The following is a 14,088-nucleotide window of genomic DNA, read 5'->3' on the forward strand; positions in this document are numbered from 1 at the left end:
AACTGGTGTGGGGGCTGGGTAATACTATTACTAATCACCAATTTAAAGTATTCCTCTTCAGATGTCAGTGTAATCCACCCCAGCTCACAGTAAACTCACCCAAGTTCTGCATAATCAAACACACAACACTTATATATAGCTGCTTTTGAATGCAAGATATTTACACTGTACATTTATATAACAAGTAGGCTACATACAGTACCATATACCGGTAGGTATGGTCCGTCAGTAAACAAACAAAAAAAAATGCTCTGTTTGGTTAATCATTCTCTTGTTTGAGGATATTGATTTGAATAGCAGTTAGTGGTCAGAGAAAAACTAAGAAACCATAAAACACTTTACTTTGTGTGTGTGTGCATGTACAAACTTTTAACATTGCCTCATGGAAAGTACCCGATCAGGACAGGTGCTCTGCTCAATTCAACCGCAGAGACTACTGATTAGCAAACAATGGATTTACTTGCATGGGGCGGATGTATTTATCATAAAATGGGTATCTTTGAAAAACAAAGAAAAGGTTCTGCACACTGTCAGACACTTGCCGAAATTTGATTATATATATATATATATATATAACAAAACATATATATATTAAAAATACCCTTTTTAATAGCTCTATTGCCCTACGCACCTGTCACTAGCCTTCTGAGGTTAGCCTTTTGCTAAAAAAAAAAAGGGTGTATTAGAAGGAGAAGGCTCCTGCATTTAAGCACTGGTTAAATGGAATGACTAGTACACTTCATCTTGAGAGAATAAGGTATTTCCGGAGAAACAAGGAGAGCCAGTTTGATAAGGTTTGGCTGCCCCTTGTCCATTACCTGAGTAGAAACGATTAATAGACAGGATACCATTGATATGGTTGACTGTACACCATTTCCTTTTCAGATGTTTTCCATGAGCTTTCTATCATCTTATTATAGTATGCAGTGTCACTGAGCAGTATGGGTGGGAGGGTTAAGGGATTTCTCTTTTTTTTGTCTTTATTTTTTCTTTCATTTTGTTTCATATAAAAAGTATTTCATATCATAATGTTTGTAATAATTTATAATCTGTTCAATAAAAACATATTTGACAAAAAAAGGGTGTAATCATCATGCCATATTGATTTACTTGTACGGGGCGGGTGCACTTGTAAAGCTGTTCAAACATACTTAGTTGGGCAATAGTTGAGTATGTCAGTTCCCAATTCCCCTTACAATTTTTGACAAAAGCTGTAAGCCCCCGCATGTGCGCACACGCACACCATTTTGTGACAATAGCATCGTGGTGCATTGTGAGATTAATAAATAGTTTCACTATTTTTTAAACATAAAAAAGATTGTATGATAAGTTTGTTTGATATTATTAGAAGATACATGCAGTGGATTAAAGAAAGTGAAATTGTGTAAAAAAAAAAGTGTAATTTTGTGAAACCTGTTTTTGGACAACATCCTTACAGACATGGTCTGTGTGAGCTTTGCCACACCTCCAAGTGTGTCATGGGCCCCACATTGGGAACCACTGGAGTGTGTTAAAGTTAAACAACAGGGATAGTTTAGCCGGGCTTCTCTCCTGCTTCACATCCGTTTATAGATGTGTATGACGGTGTTGCATTGAGGACAGGCATGTTCCACATCCTTGCAAGCGTCAACACAGAATGGGATGAAACAGCAAGGCCAGCATCTAAAATAAACAACAAGAGCATCGTTTGCTTTGGTTTAAGAAAGGCAGAAGACAAGATTAGATAGCAAAAAAGGTAATAGACTAAGCAATATACTGTGTGTGTGTGTGTGTGTGTGTGTGTGTGTGTGTGTGTGTGTGTGTGTGTGTGTGTGTGTGTGTGTGTGTGTGTGCACGTGCGTGTACTGTATGTGCCTCTGTACGTGGGCATGTGTCTTTGTGTGAGTTATTTTTGAGGGGACTACTACTGTACACTCACATAAAGATTCCAAGTACACCACAGATCAGCCAGGTGAGCAGGCCATTTGTATGGGAGGTCCTTGTGACGACACTGGCCTGACAGGTGGGACACTTCACCTGTCCGGGAACATCACCCAGCTGTCCATTTGGCTGTATCACCACAACCTGTGTAACCTGTCCTGTAACTATAGGGACTGCTGCTGTAGGAACAAGGACACACTAGTTACTACTACCGTCAGTGGTGGACAGTAAACAAAGTAGATTTAGTTTGTACCGTTTTTAAATAACATTCTTAGAATATCTGTGTTTTACTTTTGGATACGTAAAGACTTTCACTCCACAACATTTCAAAGACAAATTATTTTAATTCCACTACATTTCTAGGGAGTAGGCATTATGAAATTACCACTTATAAGCCCTATTTGATATAATGAAAGCACTCAATGCATCGCGATGTGACACATTGTGAGCTAGTAGATCTTTTATATTTGGGAGATGTCAAGAATTTCATACAGCAAATTAATTATAGAAAAATGAAAATATAATTTGTAAATTGTACCATTTGTAAAGCAAGTACTTCAGTATTTTAACTAATTTGACAGAGCAACTTTCACATGTTGAGTAATATTTGACCGGGAGTATATGTATACTTTGGCTCAAGTAGCCTACTGGGGTTCAGTACTTTGTCCACCACTGTCTACCATACATCGCTTAAAATCAATGCACCAGCTGGATTCATTAGGACATAACGTTATGAGCGTTATTTACTCATGATTTTTGTGTGACATCCAGGATTCCATGTAACAATTCCATATACAATTCCATTGTATAACCTTTTTTTTTTTTTTAAGTTGTGGAGTGAGAATAAAATACAAATATAGATTCAAAGGAGAGACAGGGATACTGTGAAGTGAATGATACCACCTTGTTTTTCCTGCTAAGCAAGTGGTGTGGGTGGAGACAGGTGAAACTTGGTTTGTTCATACATTGACTGAATGTAAACAGTGGAGTGGGTGGTGGGGGTGTTGAGGGGGCCTATGTCTCAATGTAAACAGTGGAGTGGGTGGTGGGGGTGTTGAGGGGGCCTATGTCTCAATGTAAACAGTGGAGTGGGTGGTGGGGGTGTTGAGGGGGCCTATGTCTCAATGTAAACAGTGGCGTGGGTGGTGGGGGTGTTGAGGGGGCCTATGTCTCAATGTAAACAGTGGAGTGGGTGGTGGGGGTGTTGAGGGGGCCTATGTCTCAATGTAAACAGTGGAGTGGGTGGTGGGGGTGTTGAGGGGGCCTATGTCTCAATGTAAACAGTGGAGTGGGTGGTGGGGTGTTGAGGGGGCCTATGTATCAATGTAAACAGTGGAGTGGGTGGTGGGGTGTTGAGGGGGCCTATGTATCAATGTAAACAGTGGCGTGGTTGGTGGGGGTGTTGAGGGGGCCTATGTCTCAATGTAAACAGTGGAGTGGGTGGTAGGGGTGTTGAGGGGGCCTATGTCTCAATGTAAACAGTAGAGTGGGTGGTGGGGGTGTTGAGGGGGCCTATGTCTCAATGTAAACAGTGGAGTGGGTGGTGGGGTGTTGAGGGGGCCTATGTATCAATGTAAACAGTGGCGTGGTTGGTGGGGGTGTTGAGGGGGCCTATGTCTCAATGTAAACAGTGGAGTGGGTGGTGGGGGTGTTGAGGGGGCCTATGTCTCAATGTAAACAGTAGAGTGGGTGGTGGGGGTGTTGAGGGGGCCTATGTCTCAATGTAAACAGTAGAGTGGGTGGTGGGGGTGTTGAGGGGGCCTATGTCTCAATGTAAACAGTGGAGTGGGTGGTGGGGTGTTGAGGGGGCCTATGTATCAATGTAAACAGTGGCGTGGTTGGTGGGGGTGTTGAGGGGGCCTATGTCTCAATGTAAACAGTGGAGTGGGTGGTGGGGGTGTTGAGGGGGCCTATGTCTCAATGTAAACAGTGGAGTGGGTGGTGGGGGTGTTGAGGGGGCCTATGTATCAATGTAAACAGTGGCGTGGGTGGTGGGGGTGTTGAGGGGGCCTATGTCTCAATGTAAACAGTGGCGTGGGTGGTAGGGGTGTTGAGGGGGCCTATGTCTCAATGTAAACAGTGGAGTGGGTGGTGGGGTGTTGAGGGGGCCTATGTCTCAATGCCGCAGCGTTTGCACAAAGACCTGCCCTGCAGCACTGTCTAATGCAATTTATTTGTGCATGTATTTTTTGTTGAATTACTGATGACAGTATGTATCCATAAAATAAGCAAGCAGCACGCTAGCAGACAATACACTAGTTATTTCTTTCAATCAATTTATTATTATTATTATTTTCACAGTTATATTACCTGATCATCTTCTTAAATGCACTAGTTTAAGCTCGTCACGTGAAACTCTATGCCGTCATATGCATACATCTGTCGCACAAATTATCAAAACATTAGAAAGTAGCCGGCGTATCCTTGTATGAGATTGTGAAAATATAATAATAATAATAATAAAATGATTGAAAGACAGAACTACTGTATTGTCTGCTAGCATGCTGCTTGCTTAACTTATGGATATACATAGGCCTACTGTTGACTTTTACTACCATCATCAGTAATTCAACAAATAAATACTTAGAACACGCACAAATAATTGCATTAAACAGTGCTGCAGGGTGGGTCTTTGATCAATTGAAATATAGGCGTTGAGGGGTAGGGTTAATGCTCACCAAGATGTACAGGATATTGTGTTGCCCCATATGGTCCAGGCTGTGGACCTGAGGAGACAATTTAACCTTTACATTTATTATTAATAATAATAATTAATTATAGAATGACATGAAGAATTGTATATGTGATGTGGGACATTGATAGTTCAATAGGTTACAGTATCTTTTGAATAAAATAGGTTTTAATGCAGGGTGTGTCTCAGGGTGTCTCTCAATGTAAACAGTGGAGTGGGTGGTGGGGGTGTTGAGGGGGCCTATGTCTCAATGTAAACAGTGGAGTGGGTGGTGGGGGTGTTGAGGGGGCCTATGTCTCAATGTAAACAGTAGAGTGGGTGGTGGGGGTGTTGAGGGGGCCTATGTCTCAATGTAAACAGTAGAGTGGGTGGTGGGGGTGTTGAGGGGGCCTATGTCTCAATGTAAACAGTAGAGTGGGTGGTGGGGTGTTGAGGGGGCCTATGTCTCAATGTAAACAGTGGAGTGGGTGTTGAGGGGGCCTATGTCTCAATGTAAACAGTGGAGTGGGTGGTGGGGGTGTTGAGGGGGCCTATGTCTCAATGTAAACAGTGGAGTGGGTGGTGGGGGTGTTGAGGGGGCCTATGTCTCAATGTAAACAGTAGAGTGGGTGGTGGGGGTGGTGAGGGGGCCTATGTCTCAATGTAAACAGTGGAGTGGGTGGTGGGGGTGTTGAGGGGGCCTATGTCTCAATGTAAACAGTGGAGTGGGTGGTGGGGGTGTTGAGGGGGCCTATGTCTCAATGTCGCAGCGGTTGCACAAAGACCTGCTGATAGGTATTTTCTCTGGTATTTTGTGGGTGGATGGTCATTGACACCTTTGACCTTTTAATCTGGTTGCCCTGTGCTCCACTCATATGTAGATATTATTACTTCACGCTGTCTCAGCGTCTAGTTAGTAAGAATTATTATTGCACTGTCTGTCTCGCTCTGCGAGCCTGCCCTGCATGTAACTGACCTTGACGGCCGGGCGCTCCGTTATCAGCTCGTTGCCATAGCCACCTGCCCAGCCTCTGGGCTTTCCCGGACTATACTTGATTTATGAACTACAAGTCTTTCAAAACTACATATCCCATACATTGGTTAGGATGCTCCTCTGTATTGCCACGTCTATTTTGTACCATTCTCCATTTTGAGTAAAGAAGTATAAATACCCCATGCCATTTTGGAACGGCATTGAGAGACCACGTTGGACCGGCCCTGCGGGGTCTGTCTAATCTGATTGTAAATTATTATTATGCTGAATATGTGGATCTTGTTCTGTCTCTCTGAATCAATATAAAATATGGCTATAAACCCTCACTCTGAATGGACCTCTCTCCTTGGGTGGACACAGGTAAACATTTTGGTATGTAAAAGGTAATTCTCCTAGAGTAACATTATTTATATTGGCTATTTACTTAAAGTATCCTGGTTAAAGCTAAGTATATATTGTAATTCGATTACTTCTAAAAGTATTTTGGGAGTTCCGGTGTTCCAGGAGCTCTCAGCTCCCAGCTCTGCGGTCGAAGCTATTTATAGTAACTATTTTATACAGTCCTTGTCTTTATAGCATATGGTGGGAAAAATACCCATCACCTGCCCTGCAGCACTGTCTAATGCAATGTATTTGTGCATGTATTTTTTGTTGAATTACTGATGACAAAGTAGTAAAAGTCAACAGTATGTATCCATAAAATAAGCAAGCAGCACGCTAGCAGACAATACACTAGTTATTTCTTTCAATCATTTTATTATTATTATTTTCACAGTTATATTACCTGATCATCTTCTTAAAGGTATATTCAGTGATTTCACTTAATTCAAATATCACTTATTTTTTTGTTTTGTTGTGATAATCCTCCCTACTATAGAGTGTGCTGGCCATATAAGGAGTTCCTCCCTGTCCCCAGTTAACCCCTGGGGGTCAAAAAACCTTAGGTTTCGTTTTTGACTCTCTATCCTGATTGGACGAAAGGCTGGGTCCCACAGCCAAAAACGAAACCTAAGGTTTTTTGAGTGAAATCACTGAATATACCTTTAAATGCACTAGTTTAAGCTCGTCACATGAAACACTATGCCGTCATATGCATACATCTGTCGCACAAATTAACAATAATAATAAAATGATTGAAAGACAGAACTACTGTATTGTCTGCTAGCGTGCTGCTTGCTTAACTTATGGATATACATAGGCCTACTGTTGACTTTTATTACTATCATCAGTAATTAAAAAAATATATATAGGCTATACTTAGAACACGCACAAATAATCACAGGGTCTTTGATCAATTGAAATATAGGCGTTGAGGAGTAGGGTTAATGCTCACCAGGATGTACAGGATATTGTGTTGCCCCATATGGTCCAGGCTGTGGACCTGAGGAGACAATTTAACCAAGAAAGACATTTATTATTATTATTAATTATAGAATGACATGAAGAATTTTATGGGACATTGATAGTTCAATAGGTAACAGTATATTTTGAATAAGTAGGGTTTAATGCAGGGTGTGTTTTGTTTTTAACATGAACCCAAGCCTCCACAGTAAACATTACAGAAATAGAGATGGCGCTGCATTGGTCTTGTGCGCCTTCACATAGTTTACTCAGTATTTAGTGATGACTGAGAAAAAATGCTGCCATTTGTCCCAAAAGTGTATTAAAGTGTCATTGCCAACGGTCAAACGGTTCATGAGCTATGCATGTTCAAAGTTTGCATTTTCAATTGAGTGCTATAGCGCCACCCTTTGACCAATGGCCTCTAACAGATTCCTGCATTTCACGAAAACCGACTGCACGGTTCAGCCAGAACTGCTATTTTTGGCAGAAGAAGGAGAAGTAGAAAAAAAACAAGTCACTTTGTGACTTCTTCTTGGTCCCTTAAAAAAGGCACTCATGCAAGTCTCTGGTCAGTCACCTGGGTACATAGGCGGGGGAGGATAGACAGCGTCATTGAGGTTCAGAGGGGGTCCAGGGTAGGGAGGTGCCGCGATATCTCCCTTTTCCATTCTGCAGGTCAGTCTGAGGACAGAGAGAGTAAAGACTATAGAATTGAGAGACTTACTCACAAGTCACAACAAGCCATGATAAGATAAGATTATATCTTCCAACATGTGGAAATCTTCCTTTGACGTCATTGGTTGGTTAAAACGGATTACAATAAATTAATAACAGTAAAACAACATGCTCACTACAGACAACTAGAAATGCATTCTGTCGAGCTGCTAACTTGCGCCTTGCACATAAGTAGACCATGTATGGCCTACTTGTGCGCAAGCAGAGTGTGCTATGAAGTGTGCTCACCATTGGCATCACCGCTTTAAAAAAAAGAAAGATATATTATGAATAGGATATATTGTAATGACGACATAATGACGTTGCCAGAGATGCTGGTCCCTGATTGGGCTATGGTCTTGGTGGGGGAAAGTAGACCCTTCAAGCAGTTACCATTACTTTCAGAGTGTGCTGCCGAGCCGTGCCCATGCAAGGTCACGAAGAGACAGAGAGATTTCTATATAGTGGCTGGTAAAAAGAGTGACACGTCAGAATTCTCCAGGTCAGACAACTCTCTGGCCTGCGCTTCGCGGGGCCCCCAAATCTGTGGACTGATATGATCGAATCCGAATTCGTGATGTAACAGGTCGTATTTGCTTTCATATATGTCTTTGCTGTTCATATGTATATCACATGACCATTCAATTTGGGATAATTGTGGGCAATCAATAAATGCCAGATCTTGTGAATCCATAATTTTAAGTGTACAGCCTGTTTATTGGACTATTAGATAACCCTCTCACAGGATGGCGCATCAGTCTTAAACAAGAGAGGACACCGACATACCCCGACAGACATACAGTACATTTGTCACGGTGAGACAAAAGGTAGGACAAGAGCAAGTTCAATTAACTGATTTATTAAATTAAACAAGGTGAGGCTTACAACAAAAGCTAGCAGTATAGCTGCATTCAGAAAAAACAGGAACGCCCAAAATGCTAAACTCTTCAAAAGCATAAAGCCTTCAACAGAAAGTCCAAAATTCAAACCTTTCAAAAGGCACCACGTAGCAAGTCCAAAACTCAAACCTTTCGGTGTGCACCGCTAGGAACAACAAGAGCTCAGGGACAACAGAGTATGTTCTGACAGTGTGTTAGTGGAATGAGTCCAGTCTTATAGGGAGCAGGGTGATTGCAAAAGTGTTCTCAGGTGTGGAATGGGCATGGCACTGTTGGGCTGAAGAGGGGGTGGAAACAGGTGTGTGACAATGACTGAGGGAGGGAATGGAGAGTGGGAGTGGCTGACGTGGAGACATGGTCTGTAGAGCGACAGACCATGACAGTACCCAGCCGATCGCAGTACTTGTGCGCTCTGCTTGCGCACAAGTAATAACGGGCAGTGTTTTTTATGTTTAGTATTTAGAAAACGTATTGCATTTGGTTTGAAAACCTTTTTGTAAATGTTCTTCTTGGTTGCTGCAGTGGCCTTATAGCATCTTGTCTGGGGCAGTAATGAATTTCTTTAAAGAGAAATTTAACAGGATCAGATGCAATATGTTCAGTTTTATTGGTTACCTGGATTTTATATTATGCATCCCAGTTGTTCCTGCTCTTTCCAAATGCTTTTAATGGCCATCTATCTATAAATGCACCACCTGTATGTCTGTACGCATGTACATCTGTAATGCACGTGACTCGAGAACCCTTCCTCCCAACCGACTTCAAATTCGACACACGCGTTCCACACCCCCAGCAGTAGCCTGGCCCACTAGGGTGGGCAGGACGAATATATGGGGGGGCATCCATGCACGCACCGCATAGTGTAATAATCCCCCGAAATGCATAGAAAACTATGCTATCATCTCAGATGATCTACCTGGGCCACCAGTGTCTATGTGCACGCCACTTCCTGTTGGTTAACAGCACTTATGGCAAACAGTGTTCAGATGGGTTCAATTTCTCAAAAGATGCTGCCCACCCAATCAAAACTGCTAAATGGTACTGATATTTAGTTTTATATTGGCTACAAATAAATATTCTCCATAACTTTTGATTGGGTGGGCAGGACACACCGTCACACACATTTGGGTGGGGTCTGCACACCCCTGTCCCCATAGAACAAGCCCTGGTGGAGGTGGAGAGACTGGGAGGCCCCTGCTACTGAAATAAACACACTATGGCAATGATTACCGGAATATTTGAATACAGAGATATTTAGCATTGATTAAAAGTAAGATATCAAGAATTAATGGAGAAAGAATATACTGTGTATGAATCATAGACTGTAAAAAATATGGACAAAGCGTTCCCCGGGTCTAACATGAACGTAAAATGAAGCCTGTCAGTCCTTGAATTGTAAGTCGCCATCTTTCTAGATCCGTTTGGGCCCAGCTGGCCCATTGGCTGGCCCAGACAACGAGACGGGACTTCCCCCCTTCTTCTTAGTTGGTTTTTATTTTGACTCGAGTGGGTGGGGAATCCCGATCATAGACTGTAACGGTAGCCACGCCCCTCAGAACATGCGCGACTTTATGGTCATTTTTTTTTATAAATGGGACCATAATTTTCCAAAAAGAATATTATTAGAAATGAGACTTTAAACTAGTGACTGGAAGCAAAAGTATTCATGACCATGTTTATTAAGGTAATACAGTCTAGGTGAAGTTGGGCCCAAATACATGGACTTCTATGGGGCTATGGGTTTTTTTGGGCCCAATGACAGCGCCACAACAGACCATTATATGAACTTTCAGGAAGTCCCGATTTCCTTGTGGCTTCACAAAATATCTGTCTGACTGCCCCCCTGGTATGAATTGAATTGTGAGTCTGTCCAGCGCCCCAGTGAGGTGCATAAAGTTAATGCGAGGCCAAAACAAATTCATTATGGAATACTGTAATCAAGTAATTGTTCATTTGTATTGACTGTTCACATTAAACGGTGAATATCAGCAGTCAAAGGGCTTTTATTGCAGATGATTAAAGTACAGTGTCCTTTGTCCTTTTGATAATCATGCTTTTATATTGTTTATGCAGTAGCCTATATATTAAACTGTCCAACAGCAATACAGTTCCCTAAAAGATGATCGTCCGTGCCAACTTCATTCCATTCACTGAAATAAGTCTTGCTTCACTGCAGTCCTTTGACCATGCACTGATATTCACAGTTTGACGTAGGACAGTTAAAATTAACTATTTATACACACACACACACACACACACACACACACACACACACACACACACACACACACACACACACTCCATAACCTTGGATTGGGTGGGCAGGACGCACGTTTGCCCCCCCTTAGAACCGGCCCTGAACTGTCCCCCAGTGCAGTGCCTGGTGTCGAGTCGGTCGGAACCACGGTTGTCCAGAACCGCCACAAAAGGCCTCTGCCTGGGCTCTGGATATGGAGCTGGCCTGTTCTGACATCACAACATAATCCACGTAACTCGAGAACCGTTCGCCCCACCAACTTCAAATTCGACCCACACGTTCCACACACCCGCAGGGAGTGCAGTGCCCGGTGTCGAGTCTGTCGGACCCACGTTTGGATACCCCTACCCACTACCCAGACACCATTATATGGAACTGGCCTGTTCTGACATCAGAACACTCCATATTTGAGCATGCCTGACACAGAGACCGATACTTTAATCTCCATATTTGGGCATAAAAGGGACACAGACAGATGGGTGGAACGGGTACTCTAACACGGGTACAACGGGTATTGCATAGCCGGGTGGGGAAAGGGCCCCTGCCCAGACTCCATATATGGAGCTGGCCTGTTATGACATCACAAATATGGGGGGCATGGATCTCCAACTACCATCGTTACAGACTCTATAGCCGGGCACCGGTCTAGTGTCATTCTCAATAGTCTATTGATATATTTATTCAGAGCCCGCATAAGAGTAACCTTAGAATGTTCATAATGCTACTGTATAGAGCATTGTTTAGTTGTAACCGAGTTTTGGGGAATGTGTTTCCCAGCTAGCAGGTTTGGTGACATAGCACTTTTTGACAGTACTCTCAGCATATCACTAGAAGTCGTTCCTGGAACTTAAGCGGTCATAGGGAAGGGTGGGGGATTCCAATGTCCACACTGTTGAGTTACAGTAGCTTGAGGTTGTGGTGGATGATTTTTGCTTGAGTAATAAGCCACTTATCACACACACTCCTGCTGGCCTAGGGATCATTAAGTCTCACCTTTGCCTAATGTAATCTATAACGTCATGAAACACATTGGGTTTGATGATGAGGTTATAGATTAGGCAAAGGTGAGAGAAATGTCCTGTTATGTTGCCCGAGTGGTGTATGTTCAAATCAAGATAATCAAGTCAAGCTAAAAAAATCACACCCGTGTGAAGTGAGTGGTGCAACTCCATGTGGGGGTCCCCGGGGGTCCCCTGAAGTTACAGAAACCGTCCGAAACGGTAGAGAAATGACAGAGTTACCGTGTGGGGCTCACTGTACTGTACTGTACTGTACTGTACTGTACTGTACTGTACTGTACTGTACTGTACTGTACTGTACTGTACTGTACTGTACTGTACTGTACTGTACTGTACTGTACTGTACTGTACTGTACTGTACTGGCACACCCAAAGTCATCATATACAGTTAATATGTGCGTGTGTGTTTGTGTGTGTGCTAGGTGTGCTAGGTGGTGAAAAACAACCATGCTATTTTCGTGCTCATACCCACCCACCCAGCCACCCAGCCAGCCACACACATATAGCTCCGTAATGGACCACTCCCTTAAAAGAGTGAGACAAAAGGAATGTTATGTTGCCTATCGAGTTAGCTATTCAAATCAAGATAATCAAGTCAAGCAAAAAAGTTCTGGTCTGCTGTGTTTGTACGAGGAAATGAAACATAAGCACTGTACTATATGTGGGTGTTATCAGCTTGCAAGGTATGTGTATGAAGCTCTCACGTCATTTAGGGTGAGAGGTTTGCAGTAGCAGATTGACAGCCATATATGCTGTACCACAGACCACATCCTATGCATGCAAACTGAGAAGAATCTGCTACGCAAACATACAGTACACACAAAGACTCACACACAGCACAAACACAAACTCACTTGTTCTCTGGGTAGCATTGAACTCATTCAAGATTGTCAATTTACACAGCAAGTACACGTAAATAAAACTGAGAGAGATTCACACATATTACATTCATTATTTCCACACATATTCACATATTCACTTGTAGGTGCAGCAGGTGCATATGTATCAATGTACACACATATACACTCCCGCACATAACAATATTGTTACAGGCTCTTTATATTACATTTCATTATGAGGTTCTTGGAAAAGAGGCAACAACAAAAAGACACAAAATGTATATAACTCATTGGATAATCGACTATACATTTACTGCTCCATTTGCAAATGCATTAACACATTTGAATATACTTAATACTATTAGCTACCACTACCAGGTGTTAAAGGTGGTGAAAGTATTTAAATTATTACTTAGATATTTTCCCATGCTTCTTCCCTTGCCTTGCCTCTTTTCTCAGCCTTGTCTGTCCCTATTTTATCCCAACAAATAAAGCCTGAAATTTAATTAAGATTATACTTACTTTCTGAAGATAGTTTGAAACAGTCCTGTTTGAGAATCACTGACAGAGAGATAAAAAGTCTGTTGCAGTCTGAGGTAGTGTGCTTGGTGGAGACTCCAGTGTCACCTTTACGGTATTAGTATACTGTAGCTCAATGGGAAGGAGGGGCAAAGTCAGGGCGTGACAAAGCTGACAACAAAGCTGCCAACGTGTCAACATTACTGTATGTTGCATAAATAACGAAACTCAGGACCTACACTAATCATTTACAGGACAAATATTTAGTTGAGCAATTGAAATGCATTACAACAGCATAGCATATTAATATGTGCAGAAAGGACATGGTTTCCACTTTTGCTATGACAAAAAAATTAAACACTGTCTTTCTGTGTGGAGTTTACTATATTATTATTATGTTGTTTGGGGGTTTTGTCTTCCTCACAAAATCGGATGGCATACAATTCAGGCCAATTGAACGCATGTGATCAAATAGCTAGCAACAGAAAAATTATTAACATTTTAAAACATAGTATTTACATTTTGCACTGGATGCCATGACGACACATTGAGGTTATACACAGTAACACAACACACTCCATATTTGGGCGTAGATGCATTGGGAACTTATATGGTTATGGCTGAGTACTAGTGACATGCCTGATGACGTGGTCCTTCCATTAGCACATTTTAATATATAGGATAATACTTTACACAATAATCACAATAATCAGCCGAACATTACACTATAGTATTAGTATACTAAGCTATATGCACTACTTGCTCAAATGTGAACAATTATTCAAGTATGGAATGGGACATTGGAAGTGGAACATAATGTCAACAAGTATCCATTAGATACTGCAGTAGAATTTTATATTTTAAAACGATTCAGCGGTAAGTTATCTTCCTCTTCGTGGTTTTCACTTCTCA

At 42.0% G+C, this 14,088-nt stretch overlaps 1 protein-coding gene across 1 annotated transcript; it reads right to left on the bottom strand.

The window, feature by feature from the left end:
• Positions 1-1,394: 1,394 nt before the first annotated feature.
• On the bottom strand, positions 1,395-13,274 carry LOC310858626 (LITAF domain-containing protein-like). The gene is made up of 5 exons (XM_083764817.1): positions 13,180-13,274; positions 7,507-7,610; positions 6,919-6,966; positions 1,919-2,099; positions 1,395-1,662 (listed from the first exon to the last, which is right to left on the bottom strand). Exons 2-5 carry the CDS (start codon positions 7,595-7,597, stop codon positions 1,557-1,559), a joined length of 426 nt encoding a protein of 141 aa, XP_083620943.1. The 5' UTR covers positions 7,598-7,610; positions 13,180-13,274; the 3' UTR covers positions 1,395-1,556.
• Between the last annotated feature and the right edge of the window lie 814 nt (positions 13,275-14,088).

The sequence above is a fragment of the Protomyctophum parallelum genome, assembly GCF_964188405.1.
Source record: "Protomyctophum parallelum genome assembly, chromosome: 5".
Classification (NCBI taxonomy): Eukaryota; Metazoa; Chordata; class Actinopteri; order Myctophiformes; family Myctophidae; genus Protomyctophum; species Protomyctophum parallelum.